The 27,776-nt window shown below is 41.1% G+C and overlaps 2 protein-coding genes across 3 annotated transcripts; both read right to left on the minus strand.

Annotated features, from left to right (window-relative positions):
- Positions 1-5,396: 5,396 nt before the first annotated feature.
- On the minus strand, positions 5,397-22,390 carry cdc42 (cell division cycle 42). Of its 2 annotated transcripts, none has more exons than XM_035630923.2 (6): positions 22,258-22,390; positions 15,267-15,407; positions 14,383-14,455; positions 13,435-13,544; positions 10,613-10,810; positions 5,397-5,678 (listed from the first exon to the last, which is right to left on the minus strand). In XM_035630923.2, the coding sequence occupies exons 2-6, from the start codon at positions 15,369-15,371 to the stop codon at positions 5,589-5,591; spliced, it is 576 nt and encodes a 191-aa protein (XP_035486816.1). In that variant the 5' UTR covers positions 15,372-15,407; positions 22,258-22,390; the 3' UTR covers positions 5,397-5,588. The 2 variants fall into 2 exon arrangements, with proteins under 2 accessions (XP_035486816.1, XP_035486817.1); XM_035630924.2 differs by lacking the exon at positions 22,258-22,390 and adding an exon at positions 21,950-22,105.
- Positions 22,391-23,086: 696 nt separating this feature from the next.
- Positions 23,087-27,077, minus strand: snrpe (small nuclear ribonucleoprotein polypeptide E). Its single transcript, XM_035630925.2, has 5 exons — positions 26,898-27,077; positions 26,070-26,096; positions 25,883-25,945; positions 24,627-24,705; positions 23,087-23,311 (listed from the first exon to the last, which is right to left on the minus strand). The coding sequence occupies exons 1-5, from the start codon at positions 26,949-26,951 to the stop codon at positions 23,256-23,258; spliced, it is 279 nt and encodes a 92-aa protein (XP_035486818.1). The 5' UTR covers positions 26,952-27,077; the 3' UTR covers positions 23,087-23,255.
- Positions 27,078-27,776: the final 699 nt, after the last annotated feature.

Below are 27,776 nucleotides of genomic sequence, written 5' to 3' on the forward strand. Positions count from 1 at the left end.
ATGAATAAAGGCGATTTTCTTTTTTAGATCTGTCTATATTTAATTGTTTTCTTCACATTACTGTTTATTGATCAATTTATCTCACATTCACTGACAGTCCAGTCACAGGTCAGACACCAGTCACTGATGACCCCAGAGACAAAAAATAATTATCTTCAGCCACAAAACGAGTGCAGAGAAGGTACAGAGAACTCTATGATGTAATCATATTGTAGCTTAAAGTGTGACTTAAAAATGCTAAATATGCTTGAGTGCAGATAATTACCACAGAAATAATCCACTCCATCAGTACGATCAATACTTGATACACAATAAACATGGGTTGTTATCGTCATTGCAGCATTTGTACAAATTTTACTTAATCATTTGAAAGTTTCTTTGACATCACGTGTTTTTCTTCAAATACTTACCAAGCCATGTTAGGGTGGTCTTTTTAAAGGGTCAGTCCACCCTTTTTACAAAAAGACGCATTTTGATTTACCAACTCACAAGTTGTGTTTGGCCAGTTGATTTTTTATTCCAGAAATATCATCAAATATCGCTATAAACTGTTTTCACTGAACCGACTATTTCCCCCCCAAAAAACAGTTGCAAGTAGAATGGTGATAGATTCATAGTACCATTATTTCAGAAAAGACAGGCTACAAATGAAAGTCCATTCACATCAACTTGTGCTGGGGTACATTGAACCTTGGCACATAAAACCAAAAACTATACAACAAGGAATATTTAGGAAATATGGTAATTTGAACAAACCAGCTTTGCACAGTTACACTTGTGTTGTAGCTGAGAGATTCTTTCCCCACAATTTACAATATTGCCTAGTTAAATATAAAGGTGGCCGCTCTTCCTGTTCTCTTTCTCCGGCCCCTCCCCCTACCTGCTGGAGACCGTTTAGCCTGGGCTGAGCAGGCCAAGCCTGCACCTCTACACCACGGCCAACAGCTACATGAAAACCACATTGTGTTCCATGTGTTGGCAGGAGCTCTGGACACTGGAACAGCAGAGACTTTCAAAGGTTCAGTACCGGCACGGCTAAACAGGCTGTGTCCTAGCTTCAGCCAGCAATGATTTACTTACTACACACGCAAACACACACATGCACGCACACACACACACACAGATAGCAAGTATACCACGCACTGTATATAGCTGAAATTTCTGAATTCTGATTTACTGCTAAGCTCTTATAAACCGCTAAATTCCTCAGCGTGCTTTTCATCACAAGTCAGTATCTGTGCAGATCATCATAAATGATCTCCTAAATTGGGTGCAGCACACACACACACACACGCACGCACGCACGCATGCACGCGCGCACACACACACACACACACACACACACACACACACAGGCAGCCCTCCGCCAGCATTGTGTGTGTGTGTGTGTTTCAAGTTCGTCATGTGTCCTGATGTGTTGCCTGTTCCTTACATCTCCTCTGCCTGCTCGTTTCCACCCAGAGGAGACGCTCGACCGGGCTCAACGGCGATTGGTCGACCCCCGGAGGACAAAACATTTAGACTCATTTGTCAAACATGATGAAGACCAATGGAGGCCAGGTGGTGTCTCTCTGCATGTGTGTGTGTGTGTAGAGGGATAAGAAGCATCTGTGTGCGTGTGAGTGCGCGTGTGCGTACACCAATATTTCAGCAGAGAGGAATGCCCTTCGTTCAGCCTATGTGATAATTAATGGCTGTCAGCGTCTCTTTAGCACAAGCAGGTGCTGACAGACAGCACTCGAAAAACGCAGGGAATGTGTGAACGCCTCACAGGGGTGGATGAGGGACGTGAAGGGAGCCAAGGTGGAGGGGGGTGGATGAGGTGGGGGCAGATGATCCATGTCACCAATCCTGGGATAGCACCCTAATTTTGCTGCAGTGTGAGGGAATTCCTTGACATTTGTGTAAGAGGTGTGAAAGAGATGCTGATCTCTAGGCACCAACATTACAGCAATACTCTGTCATACACTGTTAGGTACTTTGTGTGTGTGTGTGTGTGTCAAGAGATGAGCGAAGGTTCGGTAACTTAGTGGAAGGATGGGACATCACATTCAATTTTGGTACTCATCTGGACAAACAGAGCGCCAACCTCCAGCAAGGTTGGCGCTCTGTTGATTTGCCATTCTAGCTCTACATTGGTTTACAGATACAAAACATTACAAACAGCCTTCAAACATATTTGATAAAAGCTGAAAAATTATGAACTCATGAAGCAGCGGAGTGCAAATTATGTTCAAGCTGTTTTTGGTTAATTTCATCATTTGTTATAATTACCAGAATACTTAATGGTAAACTAGTTTGGGCCTTGATTTAATGGTGAAGTTAAAGGACGAGTCCACCCTTTTAACAAATAGACACATTTTGACTTACCACCTCACTAGTTGTGTTTTGCCAGTTTAATATGTTTGGTAAAACCTTACCATCAACATGTTTCACTGAACCTCCAAAAACAATGTGGTCTGATTGTCAACAGTGCACTCTGTAGATTATCCAGAGTAACATCATTTCAGGAAAGACAGGTCAAAATTTTGGGAGTCCATTCACATTAACTAGTGCTGGGCTGGCAGCAAAAACCTCAGAGCTGATAACTTCAACCTGGGCAAAAACGTTTTTTAAAGACTTTTTAGCAAACTAGTAGGGCTTGTGCCTTGATGGCATTAGAGTGATTTAATATTGAATGTAATGTAGCAAACTCTATTCATCCGTTCACCAAATCAAACTATATCTGAATGCAAAACAGACAGAATCTAAACATTTATCTATACCCATTTCGTACAAACGGTAGTCGATACACGTTTAAACATGATCTTCACCCACAAAATATATCTCAGAACATGGCTGAATGAGAAATTAAAGCTCCACTTCTTTTTCATTTTACCAGATGCTAGATGAAACATTTTCTGTCTGTTTGAGACAATGGTGTGATACATATGCATTAGACTCATTACTGCTTGATCCAGTTTATCATAGACTTATTACTGCTTGATCCAGTTTATCATATATTTCAATGTGATGTTGAGTGTGTTGTTCGCAGTTCTCAGTTAACCCCCTGTCGACATCTGTAGAATACCATCTCCTGCTTCAATCCGTTATTATTGCACTTTTCCTTTAAGAATTTGACATAATAAACCCATTGATTATCAGAAGTCGTCTGCAAAGGGACCCCACTCTTCAAATGTGTCTTAACTACTGCATGAGGCTGACGCGCTGCTACCAGGCTAAATTAATCCTGTTTATTCTCATCCAGCAAACAATTTGAAGGTTGTTTGACAATTATGTATGTAATATTGGATAACTATATATTTTTTATGTTGAAATTTAATTGTGCCATTTCACTATCCAGTTATCAGTACAAACAACAGGAATACATGCATTCAGGGGGATGATGGTACAGTAAATGGCATCACAGCAGAGGCTTCAGTGTAACTCAAGAGTGGCACCAACATGTGATGTTTGGGTGAACAGCACCTCCTACTGGCTGAACATGTGGTGACATCTTCCAGCTGTAGAAAGGTCCACATATACTCATGTTACTTTTGATATTGTTGCAAGGTCTGATAGATCATAACACCTCCACTGCCAGAAAATGGTTGTTGGAAACAACTGTGTGGTGACAAGTATGTTATTCTACAGTACACAATCAATTCAAATAAGATGAAAGCCAAGGGAAAAATGATAAAGGCAATTAAGGTATAAGTTTAATATTTTTGAAAAGAATGCATATACAAAGAACAAAGACTTTAGACAAAGCATTTGGTTTTTTCACCAAAACAACAACAGGTTATAATAATTAAATTGACTTGGGCTTGACGTCAAGTCAACTCTAAGCCACCAGTAATGGAAAACAAGAACCAACCAATCACAAATCATCCTTTAACAAACAGTCTCTCTGCCATTGGAGGTTTTTATTCAACTAAACCAATCAAGAGGTTTTCTTGCTATAAACTGGCAGGTAAGAGTTCAGATGAGTTATATATATATATATATATATATATATATATATATATACATATATATATATATATATATATATATATATATATATATATACATATATATATATATATATATATATATATATATATATATATATATATATATATATATGTATATATATATATATATGTATGTATGTATATATATATATATATATATATATATATGTATATATATATATAAACAGCACAAACAGAAATAATGAAGAAGAAAAAAAGATTTTGGTAAAAACACCTGGAGCCTACATCAACATCGTGTGCCAGCTTACATTATAATTACATCTGTTAAACATATCATTTAGAACAGAGACCAGGGTTCTGCTACATGCAGCAGCGCACGGTTGGAATGGGTACGACAGACACGACAGCCCTTCACACCTCAGACACGCAGCCTGGATGCATCACGCTACAGGAAGGAAGGCACCAGATTCTAACCTGGCACAGAAATCTGGTGGAAAGTCATCTTCATTTATCAGTCGTCCATTTATGGAACTTCAGCCAAGAATCAATAGTTTGACCTAGATGTCTCTGCTGTACCCATTCTAAACGTGCGGTGGTGACAATGTGAAACCAGTGTCCCTTACTCGCCCTTGGTCCCTGGCAACACATGAAGAACATGCCGCTTGTTCTGCTAACACTGTTTAAGTTCCCTGCATCTAAAAGGCCAATTCCTGTGGTCAACTGGTGGACCCATCACTACTGGATGCCTTTAGCTCTTCAAGTGATTACCACACTCCAAATGGACTGCACATAGAAGGACTTGATAGCAGACGGCCATATTTACCTGTGTATAGTTTTAGCCTGATTGCCCTGAATTACCCAGTCCTGTCAGCCCTACACAGTTTCTTTAGTGGTTGAGAGTGCGTCTATTCGGAACATGGAATAAATATATCTCAGACTTGTCATGAGTTTCAGGAGAAAAGAGGGCGTTGGCAAATAAAACTACTCTGTTCGCAATTCTTCTCGTAGTGCTGACCAGGTACTTAGGCATCGGGCAATGAGTGTGCTCATCAAGAGTGTGTGTGTGTGGGGGGGGGGGGCAGCAGCATGAACAGCCACAAATCAGTTGGCTGGGAGGGGCCAGAGCGGGGCTAATATCCATGATAGCTTTACAGTGGCAGAGGACATCGAATAGCTGGGCTTCTAAAAGTCGATTAGGCCACAACACTGACTGAATTAAGAATAATCCATCAAAAGCTTGACAGAATGAGTTCTACTTGATTATGTGTGAGTTTGGTATGTTGATCCCAATCGGAGGCGGTACCATCCGGCCCGGAGCCCACCACGGCCCGTTGGCCAGGTTAGGTTCATCTTCTGTCCCACACTCAGACTTGGGGGGGGGTGAAGCTTCTTATTATTGCAGAGAGTTATCAGAAAACTTGGTCTGCTGTTTTCTTCCTAGTCTTCCCTGTCAAAGACAATGCTGTCAATCAGCCTTAGCAGAGCAAGGGGAAGGGGTTTAGGGGCCGGGGGGCATGTGGGTGTGTATGCATTTTAAGCATGTCTGGATGTGTTGTTTGTGTGTGTTTGTGTGTATGTGTGTGTGTGTGTGTGTGTGGGGGGGGGGGGTTCTGCAAAAAAGGCAGGGACCTCTCATAGCAGCACACATTTGCGTTTCTTCTTGGGCTCTGGGGGCTCCAATGCAGCCAATATTGCCTCATCAAACACATTCTTTAGGCCTTTCTGTGAACACAAACAAACACACGGGCTCAATTAAGGGGCATCGTAAACACACACGTAAACACACACACGTAAACACACACACACACACACACACACACACACACACACACACACACACACACACACACACACACACACACACACACACACACACACACACACACACACACACACACACACACACACACACACACACACACACACACACACACACACACACACACACAGGTGAAATTATAATAAAAGAAGCACATCAGCTTTGACAGAGGAAAAAATAAAACCAGGTGCAAACAGCAGCAGCATTGAACATCATTTAGTGGGATATTAAAAGAAACAACGTTGGGGTACTGTTCGGGTAAAAAAATAAATCAACAAATATAGAAATAAATGACAAACGTTTGTTTTCCATTAGATTTGGTAAAGAGGAAAAGAGGTCAGGGACGTGTCAACAACATGAATCACATGCAAAGTGCAGCTGAAACCAAACAAGAAAGTGGAAGGGGAAGAAACAACGACACAACCCCTGATGCCACAGCACAACACAAAAAAATGGAATGGCAATTTTACCCAACACCTCCTGTTTTCCACTGGCGCTACACTTCAGAGTAAAAGTGCTGAGTAACCCACTGCAAGAAGACGTCCAGAACCAACTCAGACAAGACACATTTTAAAGAGAAAATCTTCATGGTGAATGTTATTCTCTCTCTCTTTTAGCCCCTGAGCAGAGCTGCTTACACCATCAGCTCAGATATGTGAAGTAACCAGAGCTGCACTTTGCTGTTAACCAGTAAGCCCCCTCAGCGCTGCTCAACTAACCACGTTAAATTCTTCTCTGACAAAGCTCTGGAAAAATCAAGGGAACCAGAGAGAGGAGAGCAAGTCCTTTATTAATTCTTTATACAAGTAATTTCACACAATTATAGCTTTTTTATTATCTGGAATTCCAGGACAGCAGGATATGTGCCACAGCTGATGGCATGTCGTCATGTGTCATATAGAGAGGATTGGGCCTAACAAGGCCAGGAACTTCCTGAATCCACTTGAAAAGAAACATCAAGTGAAACTTTGAAATAAACCAAAACAATAAGACATTATTGTTATAGTAACAAACCACTTTTAGCCAGTGGTTATGTAATGGCAAAACACTCCCTATTTGACATTAGTAATTAAAAGTCTTAAAGCACATTCATTAAGTATTTGGACCCCTTCTTTTTTCCACGTTGTTATGTTGCAGTCTAAAATAAATTTTTCCAATTATCAATCTTCACACATAAGCCCATATTGACACAAGCTCAAATATCACACTGACAAAGGAACTCAGACCCTTTACTCAGTACTTAGTTGATATTAAAGCTTCAAGTTTTCTGGGTATTTTTAAAGGTCTCTCTTAAGATGTTCAATTATGTTGAAGTCTGAGTTGCTTAGTGCTGCAGGTTTAATGAGGGGGCATCGCAAACACACACAAAGGTCAAATTAAAATAAAGGATAATGATAATCCTTGTCATTTGGGATATCTACAGTGGCCCTGAAAGCTCACAGCACTGCAACTTAAGAAAAAAATGTGCAAATAGACAAAACACAAGCAAATAACCGTAGATATCTATTGTTATTGCTCAACTTTCACCTTTAACCCTGATCAGTCTCACACTGCTGCTATTAAATGCCCCACAGCCTGATGCTGCCGGCACCATGCTTCACCTTTACGATGATACTGCACAGGTGATGTGTTGCCTACTTTCCCCATCCTTTCTATGTTTTCATGCGTCTCTCCCAGATCAAAAGAGAGCTGCAGTGATGCTGATCCTTCTGATGAAGGGTGACCACCAGGCTGACCACCAGGCTCTTGGTCAGGTCACACTACCACCATTATCATCCCCAGATTGTTCAGTTTTGTATGGGCAGTCAGCTCCAGTAAGAGTCCTGATCATTCCACATCACTTCCAATGAAGAATCATGGAGGCCACTGTGGCTCTGGGGAACCCTCAATGCAGCAGAACTTGTTTGTGTAGCCTTCCCAAGATCTGTGCCTTAACACAACCTAGTCTCAGAGCTCTGCAGGCAGCTCCTATATTTTAGTTTTTCCTAAAATGAGTCATTTTCATGAATGAATATATCCGATTTTTCTTTGATATAAATCATAACGCTGCAGCATAAAATATGAAAAAAGTGAAGGGTCTGAATATTTTGATAATGTACTGTATATGCAACCATAGCCATACTTTTCAAGTTCTGTTTAATCAGACATCAACAGTAGTACAAAAAAATACATTAGCATTAGAAATGGAAGCTCTCTTGTTGAGATCAATCTCAGTGTGGAGCCACGTATTGCCCCCGCCCTTGCTGTAGTCCAAACCCTCCCCACGTTAACTACTACCACGGGGGGGGGAGGAGTAGACTGAAACAATCGCAACATCCCAAATCACATCCTACATCCTCTGTAGGATACACCTCGACTGCTGGACAGGGGCCACATTAATGAGCCACAGTGGGAAAACAAATAGTTACAGCGGTGACAAAACTGAGTGGACATAAACAAGTCCAGAAAAAAGAAATGAAGTACAGTAACACACAAAACAAATCAAATGTCGGCAGCAACAGGTTAGAAAAGGCAACAGGTCAGTGAAGTGTAGAAAGGCCGTTGAGTGAGTGAGGCTAGAGCACAAATTAGTAACCATCACTACAGAGTACTAGGGCTGCTCAATTATGGCAAAAGTCATAATCGAGATTATTTTGGTCAATATTGTAATTGTGAGCGCGATAGACTTTGGGAACACCCTGTTTTTATTGAACTTTAAATAAAAACTTAAACTTTAACTCTTTTTTCATTGGATGTGAATAGTGTGTGACATAATATTGATAAGTGAAAAACAAATACAAAAATAAATGTTAAAAAATATATAAATAAATAATATACACACAATTCAATAACTAATATAAAAATAGGGAGGCTGTTTGCAGGAGGCATGTCACTGGATACCGTCAGTCACAGCATTTACATATACATCATCCGATGTAGCTTTTCAAAACAATTAAAGTATTAAAGAATTCAACGGTTTTAAGCTTCTTGAGAGGATTACATTTATCTTAGAGTCAATGCTAACAGGGACGGATAGGTTTTATCATTTTAGTGGAGACAGGACAGACGAGGAGCAAGCCCAAATAAGCAACCACACTTTAGAAACAAGTCCAAAAAAACAAAAACCCGTGACTACCAATATTTGTAAGCGACTTTACAGAAAAAAAGTCCAAAGTCGCTTATAATAAGCGGACTTGGCAAGGTAGAATGCACAAACTCTGAACTAGGAATGAAATCACACGTGCCAAAGCACTGCTTAGAGTGAGTTTGGGCTTTTGGGGAGGGGTGGGGTTGGGAAAGAGGCGCGTTGAATTTACAAGTCAAGACAAAACGAGAGCCTTTTTGCGAAACAGAAAGCGGCATAAAACCATTTTATGTTGATTACTTTATTTTCATTATCGTTGGAAGCCTTAAACGTAATCGAATTTGAAATACGATGAATTGAGCAGCCAGAGTAGTAGTATGTGGCGGGACTGTCATCACAATGATGGACTGGTTAGTTAAATGGCTGAGATCGAAACTGGTCTAGAGTTAAAAAGCAGCACATGTAAAGGGATAGAGGGAGGGGAGGAGAGGAAAGGAGGGAGATGGGGTAAAGGAATGAAAACTGCAGAGAATACTGTGAGCAGGAGCACAGAGTTTAAAATATACAGCATTTCGTCTTTCTCTGCATCTCAGATGGCTCGAGGGCAGCTAGGATAGCTTCGTCAAATACATTCTTCAGCCCTCGCTACAGCGACAGGAGGGAAAAGAACAACAGCACAGTTAGCACAGCAAACACAGAAAGAGGTAGATGGGAAGAGGAGGAGGAGAAGAGGAACATGGCAGAAAAAGGAGGGAGGAATCGGTGAAGCTACAAGAGTTGCAGGATGACTGTGTGAACGAGCTGCGTGGTACGAAGATGAAGGGAGAAGTGCGAAAGTGTTGAGCTCAGAGGCAGCAGTCACTCAACAGTGGGCTGAATGTGAGGTGTGGGCCGAATGCTGAGATTCCCCGGCAGGAAATAGGAAATGACATCAGCAGCTGTGCAACAGTAGTGCCAGGGAAAGAGGGGGGAGGAAGGAGGGAGGAAGGAAGGAGCAGAGTGGGGCACTACACCTCACCTCCATCAACACTATTGTTCTCTGTCCGAGCGACTGTCTAACTAGTGTGTTCTCGTATGAGTCGTGTTCTCTCAGTCACTCCCCAGCTCGAGTTCTCAAGCAGATCAACTCATAAAAGCATTTACTCATTTTTTTATCAATCTTTTCAATACAGGTTTGGAGTTCTACAAAATTAAATCACATTTTGAGTACACAATAACCTGTTTTTTTTTACAGTTATTCATGTCACACACTGGACACTAAAATTCTCTTTGAAGTTAAGATTTAGTTATATCTTTCACTTCATCAATGGCAGCATTTCACATTTCAGAAGATATTAAACCTTCCTTAGGAATATTTAAGACATTTGTCATTGAGTCACCGGTGCTTTAAATTAATTTTTCTACTTCAAATCAGTGTCACACGAAGGTTCTTCTGCTACATTCACAGATCACACACAGACTACACTGTTCTCTTCACCAGCACTAATGCAACTCACTGTATTATGCTTACTGTACTCAGAATACACTGAGATACAACCATCTTTCTAATCCAAATGATGAAATCTGATGACTTATCATTTGTAATACCACTTAATTCACGAGTTAGAACGGTCACTGAAACAAAAACAAGCATTCACAACAAAAAAACCACAGCATGCATAGGCCGGGGGGAAATATGGACAGGTTCCTCTTTCCTCCACTTTCTTAGTTGGTGTGAATCGTGTGTGTGTGTGTGTGTGTGTGTGTACACATACAGTATCAACTGTGTATTACCTGTGTGAGGGCGGAGCACTCCACATATTTCACGGCCTTAAGGTCTCTTGCCAGCTTCTCGGCCGTCTCCGGGGTAATGGGCTTCTGCTTGTTCTTGGCCAGCTTCTCTATAGTTGAGGGGTCATCCCGCAAGTCAATCTGCGTCCCAACTAAGAGGAAGGGGGTCTTTGGACAGTGATGGGTGATCTCTGGAACCCACTGGATACACAAACCACATGCACACATGCCTTTAACAACTGATTTTCATGCATGTTCAACTTGGAGTCATTGTCAATGAAGGTCAAACCCTCCAGAAAAGAGACAAAGTTCTAAGATGTCTGTGTAGACTCTGCCGGACTATTCATTTTCTCAACACAAGTTATTTCTATTTTCATGTTTGATGCTATATGTGTATCTAAAACTGCACTATACAGAAGAATTTGAGCAACTCAAAAAAAAGTTTAAAAAAATATTTTTTAGCATTTAACAACCCTTGTGAGGTTCTGATCAATGTCCAAGGCTCAGGAAAGCTATACAGTGGCTTAACCGAATGTGTGCTGTTGCCATGGTAATCCAATAAGTATTTTAAATCCTGTTATTGTTATAAGTATTAATATTTTGTGTTAAAACAAAACACTCAATAACACAAGCACATTTTTAATCTAAAGACAGTTTTCAGCGTCACGGCTCTCATTATATATTACCAGCACTGATAAGAGAGTGACATATGAGTGGATGACAAGTTTCCACAATATAAGCAAGAAGAGGATGAAAACGCATCTAGAATAGCTTCCAAATTTATGAAGCTCGCCCCCAAAAAGTCTTTCCCCTGCTGCTACCACCATTCTTAACTTTGGAAATGTTATTAGCCAGGTGATGAGCAATGGTGTTCACCAGACATTGTTTGGAGCTCTGCCCAAAGGGATTCATTTTTGTCTCATTGGACCAGGATATCCTAATATGCATTTTCTCACAATCCTTTAAATGTTGTTGTGTAAACTTCAAGCAGACTGTCGGATGCCCTTAACTGAAAGTGGCTTCATCATGCTTAAGGGCTGATTTTCTGCTGAGATGTTCGTCCATTAAGCAGGTTCTCCCAACTATGATGGAAGACTCTCTGGTGGTTCTAAACTTCAGTTATTTCAGTTATTAAACACTCACAGCTTTAGAAATGTATTTTCTGTCTCGCCACAATCTTATCGTGGATCTCTACAGAGGGTTCATTGGGGAGTTTGCTTTGTTTTCTATCCTGGGGTGTATTCCACAAAGCAGGTTTTGCTAAAAAAAAAAGAATCCTGAAAAGAGGGAAAAGAAAATTTTCCATTCCAAAAAGCGAGTTAATATGGTAACTGAGCCGCCTGTGCACCGGACAGCATTACTAGCCATTGCACCATCATCTTAGACAACAGATTTGTGGAGAAAATATCATAATGTTTTTAATTAATTGATTATTTTATTTAGTCTTCCGTGTTGACTTGGGCAGTAACTGTCTCCCACACCAACTGTCTCTTCTTATCAGCTGCAGCTGTGATGCACCGCTTTCTCAGAATATGCTCATTTTCTTCATAAGCACAAAGTACTATGAGTCACAATGGCAACCGAGAAGAAAACAAGGTCCTCCTAGGTCACACCGCTAAAGTAGGAGATACTATCAGAGCTCCATTGATGATGGCTTTTTATATTTAGCGGGCACACGCGTAACTCTGTGTGAAAATAGTTAGTTGATCAAACTAAGTCAGAACAGAGTTTCCCATCTGAGAGTAGATCAAGTCAGAGTTGAGGTTTAAGTTAATTTGACATAAAACAGATGGCTTCTCTATTTCAGGGCTCCAGCCTACGCCCAGCAATTTTTTAAACTACTCGCGTTCGTGCGACCTGCAAATGTGCAGACTTTTTTCTTCAAAAAAAAACGAGCGAGCGAGTCCACACTCCGCCAGTGTAGACCAATGTTTGTGAGAGGGGGAAGAGTCCGGGAGTGATTAGTCAACTGCGGGGGTCACGTCAATTACACTCGCCGTTGCGTCTTCACGTCTGCGCAGGAATAAAAGTTCTCAGTCGATACGATTTCCGTCAATTACATTCCAGAGAGGCCACGCAGTGTAGATCTACACCACCTCTGCTGCAGACGGGTCGGGGCCCAGAATGTTCGTGCATAAGGGTCTTCCGACTCGACTCCAGTGTTCTATTGCACCCATGGTCGGCGTCCGGGCTGGCCCTGGTGCGGTTTAATCAAAACAGCGCACTCTTTTATCCCTTTCATGCGGCTCCGTCCAGACTGGACCGCTTGGTCGCAACTCGCCGGTCTGTTCCGAGGGATTGACGGGCCTGATGTCGGTGCGCTCGCGGAGGCGTTACAGAACAGCAGCAATGTGTGGGGTGATGCTTAAATATCATAATTTCACTTATTTAGAAGGCATTGAGGGTCAAAGGTGTGTACACAACTATCCACCTTTTTACATGAAAACCTAAGGGAAGCGAGCGCATGGCAGAAAAAAAGGGGCCTGTAAAAGAGTAGATTAGGAAAACGCCAGAAAAAGAAATAAAAAAATCAATCAGATTATATTTATTTTTTTCATTAATCCCTATTTACGTCTCACTCAATAATGGCAAAATAACCATTGACCCTAATTGCGGTCCTCCTGAAGTGTGATCAAAACATTTGTGATATTACACACTAATAAATGCTGACATTGACAAAGCAAATGCACTTCACAACGTAAAACAGTGATTAAGATGTTAAAATATTGTTAAGGAAGGATTTAAGAATCAATGAAATTATTTAACAAACACATAATCAAAAAAGAAAACACAAAGCATTCATAATTCACAGTGGAGACACTTGCCTTTTCTTTAACGTTTTCAAAGGAGGAGGGAGACACAACAGAGAAACAGACGAGGAAGACATCTGTCTGAGGATAACTCAGGGGTCGTAACCTGTCGTAGTCTTCCTGACCTAGAGAAACCACATACAAAAAAATGTTTGTATGTATCTTATACTCATACACTGGACAAAGTGGAATATCACTGTTAGCAGAATGAGGCAGGGCAACAAGGCCGCAAATAAACACTGTAAACACTGCAATAACACACACTTCATGGGCAAACATTATTCTGTGGATAAAATGTAGGAAGACAACTCGTTATTTCCATTTTACCTCATACAAAAACACTTCACAGTACAAATCAGGGTTTCTGGTACGTTCATAATTGCCGCCGCTCCTACAGATTTTTATGAAATGTCAAGAAGTTGCAATTTCAGGACCCTGCAAATGCTTTTATTTTTAAACAACAAGACACAGCAACAAAGCGCTGTCAGCAACACGCCCCCGAGGAGAGGGAGAGAGAGAGAGAGGGGCGGAGTTAAGACAGAATAGTGTGGGTATCTATGAGAAAAAGTTACATTTTGCTTCTGCTTATCGGTTTCTAGAAGATATATAATTTAATATACGTCACATATCAACTTAACTGCGCCTGTGTTTTGATAGGAGCTAGCACGTAGCATGCGTGCTAGCGTCTGAGTGAAACATTGGACCGAGTTAAACGGTCAAAAGTATCCCTGTACTTAAAGCGACAACAGAGCAAAGTGCAGTAAATGCGGGAGGTTTATTAGCTGCAGGTCGGGTCGCAACTCAGGTCGTGGCCTGCCCCAGCTGCTGACAAAAATCCTAGAGGGAACACTGCAAATTGTACATTACATAATGATAAGGGCTTATTGGGCAATAATTACATAACCTGGACACCCCGGATGAACAGACCTAAACAAGCTTTGATTAGAAAAAGGAAAGACATACCTGCTGTGTCAAACAAGCCCAGAGTGTAGGGCTCGCCTCCAATCATTACAGTAACCGCATAGTTATCAAAGACCTAAAACACATAGACAAAAGTTATTATACATTAAAGAATGTTTTTGGTAATTTGACAAATATGGTTTCAACAATGTAATACATATTTCATTTTACATTTAAGATGTGGACATATTGTGCTATTATTCAATACTGTTAAAACTGCATCCGTTTCTAGTTCATACAGCTCTACAATGTTTCAGCAGCATTCCTAAAGGAAGCACAGTCTTGCTGCAGATGGTCAAGACTCATTGGTTTACTATGGTTTGGTACACGTTGTGGGCAGCTAAGGAAATAATAAACATTTCTTGTTTAATTTTAAAACCAGTGCTCCATAACAGCAGATTAAATACCAGGGTCTATGAACTCAGACTACTTGTTTATGTTTATAATTATTCAGTGACAGCTAAAACGGCTGGGCTAATTTGTCTAATCGACTTAAACGCATAGCCTGTAAATAGATTAATTAAGGCTAAGTATTAGGTTTATTGGGTTTATCAAACCGAAACCAGGGTTAGGGTTAGTGAAGTGAAGTGAAGTGAATGTACTGCTCTGAACTGCTCAGGTCCTGCTCTCAAACTAAATACTGAAATAGCATTTATAGCAGTTATGCGAACCTAAGTATCAATCATAAATATTAGAAAAGCTAGCACAGAGGGGGGAGACACAAACCCCAAGAATTGACAAACTCAGAAGTAACTTAAAAAAGCTCCAAAAACACAGGTGGGATCATCGATCAGCTGTGAGGGGAGCAGCGACTAACAGATGAACCATATTTACACACAGTCGTTTGAAGTCCTGCCTATCACTCTAACAGCCGTGCACACACTTACCGTGGGTACATATTCAGACGGAAACTTGTTTGTGGTGTAAGAGATGAGCAGGCAGGTTTTACCCACAGCACCGTCCCCAACTACAACACACTTGATGGTCTGCATAGTTGTGTTTTACAGTCTTCCCTACTCATTCAAGATCTGGAACAGAAAAAGAAAATGGAGACATAACTTCATTAGTTAATGGCACTGGAAAGTCAGACACACTCACCATAAGTTAAGTTTAAAAGTCCTGCATACAGAGTTCACCCCCATTGGCCTTTATGCTTTGTTTTACAGCACCGAATCACATGAATTTGAACTTTATTGTACTGTGTGGACATTTTGTATGAGCTGGACAAACAGAAGGACAAGAAAGCATGGGGGACACTGAGAGAAGCTCAACACCACATGGCACTTTCATTACTTTCAAAGAAAAACTGTTGGCAAAAGCTCTTGCAACTGCAGGACTCCAGATGTCGACTAAAACCGTTGACATGTCGACTTACTTTTTGATTTTGCGACCTGTATTTTTCTGACAGTCATTCAAAAGTAATACAATACATAGAAATAAATAATTAAAATAGAAATGCCATTATGTTTTGTTTGTGTTGCCCGCTAAACCATCATCTCCTCTACCTGCCCTGCGAGACCGGCTTTGGTTTCAGTTTCACAAACATTACGGTCTGTCTGTAATGTTACCAGCCTGAAATCAGGAAGACAGCAGGGTTGTTGGTGTCAGAGGAGGAGAAGGAAGCGGTAGGAAAACGCAGCAAATAAAAAACACATGGCAATGACACTGCCACATGAAAGTAAACTTCACCGGGATAAAAACTCCAGATCATCCAGAAGAACAGACAGCCCCGTTTGTCTCACGTCACTATTGTGCAACACCGGGAGGGCGGTTTAACAACACGTTTCATTTTACAACTTTGAAGTGTCTTTGAATGTGTTTTATTTGTGCTATTTTCATGTAATTTTGTTTGTAAAGGTAAAATATTACATTACATTCATTTAGCAGATGCGTTTGTCCAAAGCGACTTACAATAAGTGCATTCAACTTTGAAGATATTACACAAAAGTCCAAGCATCAATAGAGAAAACATTGATCAAATAGCCAAAAACAGCTTCAAGTGGTCATTTCAGTTGTTGTTTTTTTGTATTTATGGGAACAAGATTGAAGCATATTGGACATGGCACATACTGTGCAAAGAATACATTGTGCACACATTGGCAGACAGTACAGAGGGGAAAGAAAAGGTGAGGGAGACATTAGACATTGTACTCTGACTGATATATTTTGGCTCCTGATAATTTTATTTGGCCCCTAAATACTTGGGGTTTAGGATCCATTGGCTCCTTGATACATTTTTTTGTCTTGAGCCCTGAACTGTAGAATGGAACCTAAATCTGAAAACTACTGTGAACCAAGGCATGTGTAAAAAATGTAATTATCACCTTGACCTTGGGGGTGTTCATGGGGAGATAACCCCCTCCAGTCCACAATTAATAAGTGGACTGGTATGAAGGTAAATATGTTGCAAAATGCAAGCGCTTGTAGACTGGATTTGTGAACTTGTAGAATTCAATGTGAGAACTTGTAGAAAAAAGTCAAAAAAAATATTCACAAATGTGTAGATTGATATTTAAATAAATACAATGGCAGCTCCAAACTTGTAATCCAACATTAACCAATACATTTTTGAAAACAGCCACAACTCACTCATTACAACCTCACGAATCTGCCACATCAACTTCACAAGTGAAGAATCTGCGCCTTGACTTTTGCGACATTTCTTGCAGTCAGCGTGTTGCAAAACTGATCTGCACTTGTAAACAAAATAGCTGTCTGGCTGCAGCTCTAAATTCAGCCATGATTAATATTTACACTTGGGTTTTTTCTGCTGTGATGTGAAAATATGCCCGAACAGTTGACCTTGAATCCGTGTGGAACAACGCAGTGCAGCTTGATGCAGTGCATTTTACTACATCACATGTAGTATGTGGACCACAGTATTCCCGTTTCTCCTCCACAAACACCAGTATGTCAGCGCTAAGCCACTGCAGAATCTTGCAGCACTGTGATGTGATGGGGTGGGGGTGTCATCGAGGGCACCAAATGTTACTGTGTAATCACGGTTTGACAAAGGAACAGAACAGGGGTGACGTCCGGTAGAAAGACAGACAATTAACTGATTTCTTTGACATTATTTCCTTTGCGATGTAGGCTGAAATTATGTTATGTACTTCAGCTAACATTTATTGCAGCTGCCTATTAAAATTTCCCTACAATTTTGTTTCTCCATATTATCCACAAGACAAAAATTAAATTACATCAACTGCCAACTGCAAATGCTTGTGTGTGGGAAGTGGTGAGGGTGCATTTCTACTCTGCACGCGTGCAGAACTGTATCCGCGCGTGCACAGAACGGCATCCGCGAGTGTAAAACCATCTCGCGAGCAAGCATTTGTGCTCCGCGCGCGGGACTGAATCCCCCCTCCACTCCTCACTCTCAACTGCTGAACTCGCTCGCTCGACAAGTTGAGTTTTGAGACTTTGAAGGCGGGATCAGTGACTGATGCTCCCCTCCGTGGATTGGTAAATTCTCTCCAGTCCCCAGTCTATCACCACAGGATCTTCAAGGGAAGATCCTGCTCCTGTCCACAGTCTATAAGCCAATGACACATGTTGTTTATTCTCCTTATACATGTGTTAGGGTATTATAGTGGATGAATCAATGCCCCTGTCTTTTCTCCAACTCTGACATTTCCCCGACACATCCTTGAAGATCCTGCGGTGATAGACTGGGGAGAAGTGACCAATCAACGGAGGGGAGCATCAGTCACTGATCCCGCCTCAAAAGTCTCAAAACTAAACTTTTCGCACAAATGGTTTTACGCTCACGGATGCCGTTCTGTGCGTGTGCAAATACGTCTCTGCGCGCGTGCAGAGTAGAAATGCACCCTCGCGAGTATGTTTTATGCTTGCGTGTTGATCTGCCCTCTCGCATTATACTTTTGAGTTTTGAGACTAAACTAATGCCATATTTTACATCCCTGCTGCTGTAGAAGTGAATTTGGTCAGTTTGATGCAGAGCCTGGATGGAGACGGGATAACTTGGGCCTCCCGGTAAATTTCTCTCTGGCATTAGACTAGCAATGATGAGGCCGGCATCCAGTGAGCAGGTGGCATGAAAAGAAGTTGAAACCTGGCACTGCTGGCAACTTGATAAAAGCAGTTTCCTAAAGGGAATTTGTCTCTTCATTACTCCACAATGCAAGAAACGCAACAATGACTTGTTACATTGCCAGTATATTTTTGCAGCCAAGTGCATGACTGAGACCCCATTTTCACCTGGCAGTAACATCCTTCCTGAGTGATCTGATCACAAGTGGACGGGTCTGAGAGTGCCATACGGATTATGTAGCACTTGGCTGGTAATTGTGTAACACAGGAACATTGATCCTACAGAAAACTTGGTCACTAATAACTTACAATATCATTATGAAGTTAATGCTGGATTGTTTTTGTTTGTTAAATGGCGTTAATGAATAATAATAATAATAATGCTTTACATTGCAGCAAAATACAAAAAAAGTCACAAATATAATCAAGTTTAAAAGAAAGAAAAATTCTAAAGAGGAAAATACAAGAGCAGAAAAAGAAAACATTTTAATGTTTACTTAAGTAAAATTAAAAAAGGCTCTCTGATCAAAATATGTAAGAGGGGACAGATTTCATCAAGCAGATTGTTAGAGCCTTAGGGTCCTTGACTGAAAACACTGTCCCTTTTCATTTTTCTTCCAAGCTGCTGGAACAGATAAAAGACATCTGCCCGAGGATCTAACACGCGCCTGCACATACTGGCACATAAGGTACTAAAAGTTCAGCGATATGACCGGGAGAGAGACGTGAAGAGCCTCAGCAGTAATCACTAAAACATTTTAAATCAATTCTAAAATCATACTGGGAATCAGTTTAAAGAGGCTACAACATGATCACATAGCTTAGTTAAAACACTGGCAGCTGAGTTATGTCCAGTTTAGAGTTGATCAATTGAAGACGTCATTTTCTTTAAGAGTCAAAGTAGATCATATGTTGTGAAATATTTCAAAGAAACATGATAATACAAGCTTTGTGGATTCCTGCTCAAAAAATGATTTACTAAAAACGATAAAAGACATGCTTGTATGATTTTAAAAGTTGAAGTAATTTAAACTAGTGTTCGACCGATTTATCGGCCGGCCCATAATATCGGCCGATGTTTGCGTTTTTTACGTGTATCGGCATCGGGCCGATGCGTGGCTGCTACGTTCGCCCATAGTTTTTTTTGTGAGGGCAGATCCAGTCGCCTATCGGGCCCGGCCTGGTCTCTCCGGAAACCATGTACCCAGCGCGGTGCCTCTGACCTAGGCTGCAGCGCTGCACGCCCGCCGGGTAACCAACTCTCCTTTCTCCTCCGGAGAGCGGGAGGGGGATTCAATGTCTCCCACCCCGCTCTGCCGCCGCCGCCGCTCCTCCTCCTCCGACTTCTCGCTGGCTCCGGCCGGCTTAGTCGTGGGTCGCGGTGGATGGAGCGCCCGGTGGGTTTGTGTCTTTCTCCTTTTTCTCCAAACCCTGTGCCTCGTGGAAGTTGACTTTTTAATCTCGGGGGGGGGCAGCCGCCGACGGACGGGCGCGAGGCTCGTGGTTGCTGTTTTACGCATCCTCCACGTCCTCGCGCTCTCTGTGCTTGTCGGCTGGCTCTTCTCCCCCCGTACCCTCCTTCTCTTCCCCGCCTTTCCCCTCTCTGCTTCGGCAGGCTGGAACTGGCGGCGCCCCCTGTCGGGCCCCGCACGGAGTCGGGCGCGGCTGCCGGTGGACTTTTTTAGTCTCCGCGCTGACCCATCGCAGGCTTTGCGCAGGGGATCCCGTTCGCGGGCGGACGAGTCCCGGTGCGGTGGGAACTCCCGAGATGCTCCAGAGCGACGTGAGCCTCGTCTCCCTCTACCCGCGGAGGCGAGCCACGGCCTTGGCCATAACCCCACTTTGACTAAGACCTCAGATCAGACGAGACAACTCGCTGAATTTAATTCTATTTAACTATTAAATTGAGCAAAAGTAGTATCGGATCCAAATATCGGCTCAAGAAAATCGGCAGTCCGTATCGGTCATCGGCTACGGCTGATGAAAAAAAAATCTGTATCGGCATCGGCCCTAAAAAATCTGTATCGGTCGATCGCTAATTTAAACATAATCAAAGTTTATAACTAAATAATCAACAGCTTAGTTGGCGACATTAGTTGAATAGTTTGAAGTCTTTGCTCTATGTTATCTTTGTAGGTTTGGTGTTGCTTCCGTACTCATCAGTGCGTCTTATGAAATGTGCCCGCTGCTACCTGGACAGTTTAAATAGTCTGATGTTCCGGATGCGGAGCATATTTCAACGTGTGTGTCATTAACATGACTGTTGCGTGTGCTCATAATCCAGGGTTTTGATAAAGCTACATTAAACGTCATTTTGACCTCTAAAGTTTCGACAGGCATTCAAGCTACCACATTTCAACATTTCAACATTTAACACCAAGGAAAGCAACGCCTTGCGCAACAGCTAAAGCAATCGTTCGAACAGGGCACTCACTGTCTGTGGAAGTCCTCTTACACTTTGAACAGTGAAAGAACAGTTAGTTTCACTGCATGATGATGATCACTATTCTATCCATCCAAATGTATACTACTCAACAAATTATGTGACTGCAGAAATATTTGACAAACTCGAAAGCAAAGCACCACAGCAGGCCAGAGAGGGTTCAGCTGCAATAATGCAATAATACCCGACTTAATCCAAGCATTTGTTTGTAAGCCAGCAAGAACTGAGGGCAGGCCATGTTCAACACTACAAGAGAAGACACGCTAAGGTTCAACTTGATGTGGCAGTTGAACACTATGTGTAACACTGCATCTGGGAATAAATTAAGCAATCTAGCAAGAAAGGCTCATCAGATCTGAACAGTGTGCATTTCTGCGGAGAGCTGAATACTTCTACCAACCGCCGTCAAGCATCACTGCGCACCAACAGCCTATTAAGACTATCTCCTGATAAATGGACTAAGCTTCCGTCCAGATTCATTTGAAAACTAAAACTCTGGTGGCCTCAGGCACAGGTCAGGGAGAACCTGCGAGTACTCGTGTGACACCCACCCATTGTTTCAGAAGTTGTCCGGAAAATGGACCGGTTAGATTAGTGTGGTCACAAGTCATGACTGACTTCGAAGACAATTTTAAATGGACTCTAATTGCGAAAAAGAACCCTATCCATCCAGATTAGCATCTTACGATCGCACCACAGCCATGGCTATCAGTAAAAGCTAACGTTAGCTCTGATGCGTTTGACTTAGCTGCTGTGTTTCGGCCACATCCCCGGCCTCAGTCTGGCCTAATTTCCTGCCGGTTGTTTAAACTCAGGACAAACCTACTACGCGCCTCTCTTTTCGGCCAGTCAGAACTGCAAACCTAAAATCTAGAATCAACAGACCAAATCGTACAATAATAAATTCCAAATCCGTGTTGAGGTTAAAAGGGGGGGGGGGGGGGGGCAAATACTGATCAACCGTTTATTACGCCTATTACTCCGCTTGCTATGCAGCTAGCGCTTACCAACCCGTATCCGTTACCATTTACTGAAGGCAGGAATGTGGAGATATTCTGGTTTTACTACACTCACCAATTCATCCGATGAAATACGGTTGATGGAGCACCACGAGATTGATTTACCAGCCAGTCCGATGTTACAGGCAGTTTGAGTGTGCTAACTGCTGTGCCTGCTATGCCACCGTCCAGCCCAGTCGGCTTGCGAGCTAACTAGTTGAGCTAACGTTAGCGGATGCTGTTGCCGAATTATATTATGTAAATTAACGGTTACAACCACTGTACCACATGTGTACAGCACGTATGACGTGGAAACGATATAGATTGAAAAATCAACCACAATGACGACATCCAAAAAAGAAAAAAATATGTATTTTCGCTCACCGTATTATTTGTGTCTTTACGCCGGGCGTTGGCAACTCCGCGCTAGGGGCTTCCCAGTCAACAGAACAGGGACACGTTACGTTGCGTAGCGAAGCACTACGTAATAACGTTAATTACTTTTACTACAACCAGGCTACTTTTCTCAAAATATAACCATAAGACAATTAGCATACGTCGTTCAACAGTTTACGTAGTATGTGAAGTCAGCATTGGAACGTACAAGTGACTTTGAGTCCATATTTCAAAATTAATTCAAAATCTGAAAAAATAACCTTAACACCAGCTAAAAGCTGTTTGTAAATACAGTATTTGACGACAATCAAGTGTTCCTCCCATTTTGCAAAACAAATTCACCCTATATCTATTAATGCATATAAATTGATGTATTACATCAAGCTGAGTTAGTGTATTTCACATCAAAATGTAGCTTGTACAGTGAATGTGCAATCTGCACAGTGTTTGAATTGTGCTCCACAGCTTCTGTTGTATTTGATTATATCTGCCCATTCACTTATTACCTTTTTAATGTTTTTACTTGCATCATACTGTACCAAAAGGTACACTAAGACTTTCCTCTTTCTCAACACTAAATATGGCATTATAGAAAAAATTGTCACAACAAAACTCAAATATAATTAAAAGCATTAAATCTCTTTCAAGTAAACATACTTTGCCCTAAACTGTCATTTGGAGCTGGGAGTTTGACCTACATAAGTTCATAGCAGCACTGCTGTCTGCCAGTAGATGGCAGTTTAGTCAAATGACCTGCATAATGATTGAGGGTGGGAAACACGTAGAGTGAAGTAAGTTAAGATATGAACAACAGTAGTAAGAAACGCAAACTTTATTCTCAAAATGGATCCATGAAGTAGAAAGAAACAATCACAATATTCATGTTACAAAAACACAAACGTACTCAAGCTTTTGAAAAAGAAAAAAAAAACAAGGGAAAATATTTCTTTCCAGGTAAGGTAGGATATTCAGGTGCTTGCATTGTCCTAGTTGGACACACTCTGCAGCAAGGTAATGTTGTCTCCTTTCAACATGATCCTCCCTGGGAGACAGAGAGAGGAGAAAACAAAGTGTAGGTGGATCAGAAGAGGATGATGGTGATGGATGGAGGGAGACAAAGTGTCAGGTCACTTCTGGACAAAGTAGTGAGCGTAAAACAAGTTGGTTGAAGATGAAAAGGAATCTAGTGTGACAGCACATGCAGGATTCTTAGCATGTGTGGTTTCTCTCCAGCAGGCTTACCCCACAGGTGTGTTCATTAGGTATACACCAAACATCCAAGTGCATGGGTACTTTGAGCATCATTTTAAAAATAAATATTACAAAACGATTTTCTTTGGGTAGTTACTGCAAGTAAAATAAACATTGGGCAGCAAAGCATTCCTTGTGTTAGTATGAATATGAGTGACAAAATGTATCTCTAGTGGTTTTGATACTGGCGATAATCACAGGAAAAAAGGCCTGTATTACAATAATACACAAGTGTTTACAGGATGAAATTGTAAGTCTCTTAACAACCTAAATGTGAATGTACTTTTACATGTTAGTCCTTTTTGTCCTCTTCAAGCCCATGTTCATTAATAACTGACCATTAACCAATGGGATTAAAAGGCTCTGTGCCTCAGTGTCTGGGCGATAAAACTATAACGATTATTAAAGCAAAATAACTTTTCCTAGATAGAAATTTAAGACACGGTCGATAGAACTTTGTTAGAACTAATTCCATCCATGTTTTGACAGACAACACGGACAGCCAATGAGAATAGTGCTGTGCTGAACCAATCATGTGGCTGGAATAGAGTTACAGCCATGTCAAGTTAGGTTGCGCACACAGCAGAGCGTACGAGGAGCAGCCGGTAGCAGCTCTGTCTGTGTTTAGGCTTCTGCGGTCTTGAACATCATATCACCAGGAGTGAGAGCGAGATAAACGAGAAAATGAGGACCTTAGCGTTACCTTAGAAGAGGCCCAGACGGAAACAGCCCGAGGCTCAAAAGACGAGGACATTGTTTATAATAAGCGCCCGAGGATTATTTAAAGTCTGACAAGAAGCAAAGTAGTAGCATGCACTGCAAATTGTGTCCAACGCATTTGTAGCAGTTGTATTAATACAGCAGCAGTTGTATAATGTTCTAGAGTATATTTGTAATGTTCAACTTCTTACAGAAAATAAATAATACTTGAACATTAAGTGTCATTGAACATTAAGTGTTTTAGGTCATTGCTTCATTGTTAAGCTTGTCAGGGGTAGCACTAGTATTCCATGTGTAATTTGCCAGTTTGAGATGTATATATTCCAAATATTTGTGAGGTATATAAAAAAAAGGTAGAAAAGTCGAAAAGTAGAGTGCACTCTTACCCAATGGCTTTCTGTTCTTAGTTTTCATGTGAACTTCTTCGGCATCATCAAGAACCAGGTTCATGTACTCATCAAAACCCTGAGACAGAGAGGGAACAGTGTGGATTGGTTTTAATGGGGCTCATGCAAGAACATTTTCCCTTTTTCCCTAAATCCTCCGTATTTTTCTGGGGTGCACACCTTTGTTGAATTTGTTTTTTTCAGCCCAGTTATTTTGCCACATGTTCATAAATTAGATTTCATTATTAGCATAATCAATGCCCTGAAACTGCTATACTGCTGTTACACTCGGTTTCATTCATAAACATGTCACCTAAAACAAGATTCAACCCCAACTTCAAAACCTGCTTTCGAAAATCTGCAATAACCAAATAAAAAATAGATCATTGTACTAATCATGTTAGACCAAAAACAACTTCAATAGTTCAGCAGCCAACAAACATGATTAGAGCATCGCCTGCACTGTGACAGAAAAAGGGGAAGATTTTTTATGAAATTAGATGCTAAATATCTTGCTTGAGTAAAGCACCCCTTACTTGGAGCAACAAGCCTAATGTATCATCTTGAATTCACGCACTTTCCTTGCTCCATTTACACAAAGATAACAGGTGATATTTCAGGTAAATCATCATGGTGTAAAACTGCAAAAATAATGCTCATAATGGTCACAATAACTAATATCTGATCTTAACAACTAATGCCTTTTTCTGTTATTGTAGGGGGGCTTCCCTGTTACATCTCGCCAGTGTTTTCATGACAAAACGTACTTTGGAGACCAGTGACATTCTTTGTGGATTTCTCCTGCTGAAGGATTGTGTAGTGTGTGACCCCCCGTCTCCCATCAGTCACGCAGTGTAAACGGCACAAAGACTGAAAGCCTTGCGATTACAAGACAGCAAGTCTAGGTTGAGTATGAACGGTACAGAGATCTTACAACTTTGAAAATCTTGTAGTGTGTCCGATCTATTAGTTGAGTTGAACATTGAGACGAATCCATGATCTGTTTGTATTCTGACCATTGATTAAGCTTCTCAGTGAGTAAAAAGAGTATTTCTTCGAACCAACATGTACATGTCACATACATTGTCAGATTATCCATCAGTGTGCTCACGGTCTCAGAATCTCTTTCAGTCCATTCATTCTACTTACTCAACCTATGATTACCCAATCTTATCCATTAGCTGTATGTTAATGAAATTAAATTTTACTTCCGCACAATTGACTTAATAGAAAAAAAGATCAAACAGATGACTTACAATAATACAGCCCTCTATCCGCATGTTCACCTGTTCATACAGCCACACCTGGATCCTTGAGCGCTGGGGATGAGAGGTCAAGGGATGGGAATTTTATACCGGCAATGCAAAAAAACAAATCAGAACACACTATAAACTATTCTGATGATAAAATATGAATTTTGTTGATGATTAAGTTCATACTTACATTTTGTAGGTACCTGAAAATGAGGTTCTGACACATGGAGTTAGGGAAATTATGTGTTATGCACAAACACACACTCACACTGGTAGAAGTCAAATATTTTCATAGTAACGAGTTATGGCACATTAACTGGTTACTGATTACGTTGTCTGATCGCTTTTTAGACCTGGACTTGAGCTTTAAGAAACACAGTCAGTTGAACCGTAAGACAGTATTTACTAAACTTTAACTCAAATTATTATAATATATAAATGTATTAACTCATTCTCACACCAGAGAAACAATAACTCGGACATGTACGAGTCGAATTTGTTTAATCGTAAATCGTTCACGGAAATATTATATTACTTGTTTCTGCTCTCTGTGGTGTTACCGTGTGGCCTGTTGGCTAACAAAGTAACACATGTGCCGGAAGTTAATCATTATTACATTCTGCACTCACATTTAAGCAGACACGCGGATCCACAGCATGTACGGGATTATAATAATATATAATATTTATAATAATACACATCACCACAAACGGTTGAACAGTGGAGTTCGGTGTGCTAAGGCTAAGTCTACACACCGGCCCACTGAAAGCTTTACCATGAACCAGAACAGTTTCCAAAAATGATCAGGAATCGACACAAACAACACTAAAATCAAGCAGTTGATTCCTTATTTAAAAATCTAATTTCACGGTGTATACCCATATATCTGAACTGAAAGTCTCCCCTCGTTTACTCTTATTGAAAATGCTAGCTAACGAGAAAAGGCTAACCTAGCCGCTACATTTTCCTAGCATTAAAATCCCCCGCGGTCGTCGTCCACTGCAATAATAAAGGATACAATGGGCTGCACCATGACCTTCTGGACCTTCTGTCCTTGTCCTCTGTACGCCATCCCTCCAAAAAAAAATACCGACGACGGGTATGAGAAGAAAAACCGGAGCTTGTAAAATAAACTCTACTTCGACGAAACACTCACGTTGTGAATTTGCTTCAATGGCGGGTTCCCTTCCGCGTGCGATCCCGCTGGTACACTAAAGGCATCGCGGCTTGAAACAGCGCCTCTGCATGTGGGAGGTCTTTACTACAGCTCCATGATGATCCAGTAACAGCTTACAGATTGTTTATAACAGCCTGCAAACAGTACATTTGATATGACAAGCTTAATGTGTAAGACAACAAATAAATAAAACGATGTTTATATTTATGAGCAAGCACTAAAATAAAAACGGAAAAAGGTATTGTTAATCAATGTGGGCAGACCACAACGGTCCACCACAAAAGTGGAATTCCCAATATTAGTTTCTTTATCACATAATTCTGTCACTGTCAGAGTCAGTACATGTCAACTATGCTGTGTAGAAAGTCTCAAGTTCATATCCAGAGCTTTCCAAATCTTCTGTTCAGAGACTGATTTTGAAGTCTGCTTTGCATCATTGTCCTTTAGTTGAAGCCCTTCCTCTTCTCACACCAACTTTCATGACTGACAGCAGGGTATTGTCATCCACAATCTGTGTTCTCCTTTGCCACTGCCCCAGCCAAAGCAGAATGTTTCTACCCTCCTGTTCTTAACAACTGGAAAGGTGTTTGTTTCATCAAATGTTGCTCCTTTTTTCTACATGCCCATTTACTGTTTGATAAAAGATCATTAATATTTGAAGAAAGGCTCAGTGTAATTGTTTGTTTGCAGAGGGGCTTGATTTATTTGTCTTCATTTTAA

Source organism: Scophthalmus maximus, chromosome 6, assembly GCF_022379125.1.
Source record: "Scophthalmus maximus strain ysfricsl-2021 chromosome 6, ASM2237912v1, whole genome shotgun sequence".
Taxonomy (NCBI): domain Eukaryota; kingdom Metazoa; phylum Chordata; class Actinopteri; order Pleuronectiformes; family Scophthalmidae; genus Scophthalmus; species Scophthalmus maximus.

Excerpts from the sequence above, each read along its gene's own strand:
- cdc42 (XM_035630923.2), bottom strand. The coding sequence starts at position 15,371 with ATGCAGACCATCAAGTGTGTTGTAGTTGGGGACGGTGCTGTGGGTAAA. Across the intron at positions 14,456-15,266 it reads CGTCTGAATATGTACCCACG|GTCTTTGATAACTATGCGGT; the intron begins GTAAGTGTGTGC and ends TATGTGTTTTAG. Across the intron at positions 5,679-10,612 it reads AGTGCTCCGCCCTCACACAG|AAAGGCCTAAAGAATGTGTT; the intron begins GTAATACACAGT and ends TTGTGTTCACAG.
- snrpe (XM_035630925.2), bottom strand. The coding sequence starts at position 26,951 with ATGGCGTACAGAGGACAAGGACAGAAGGTCCAGAAGGTCATGGTGCAG. Across the intron at positions 25,946-26,069 it reads TTTTCAGGTACCTACAAAAT|CGCTCAAGGATCCAGGTGTG; the intron begins GTAAGTATGAAC and ends TCTCATCCCCAG. Across the intron at positions 23,312-24,626 it reads TAAGAACAGAAAGCCATTGG|GGAGGATCATGTTGAAAGGA; the intron begins GTAAGAGTGCAC and ends TCTGTCTCCCAG.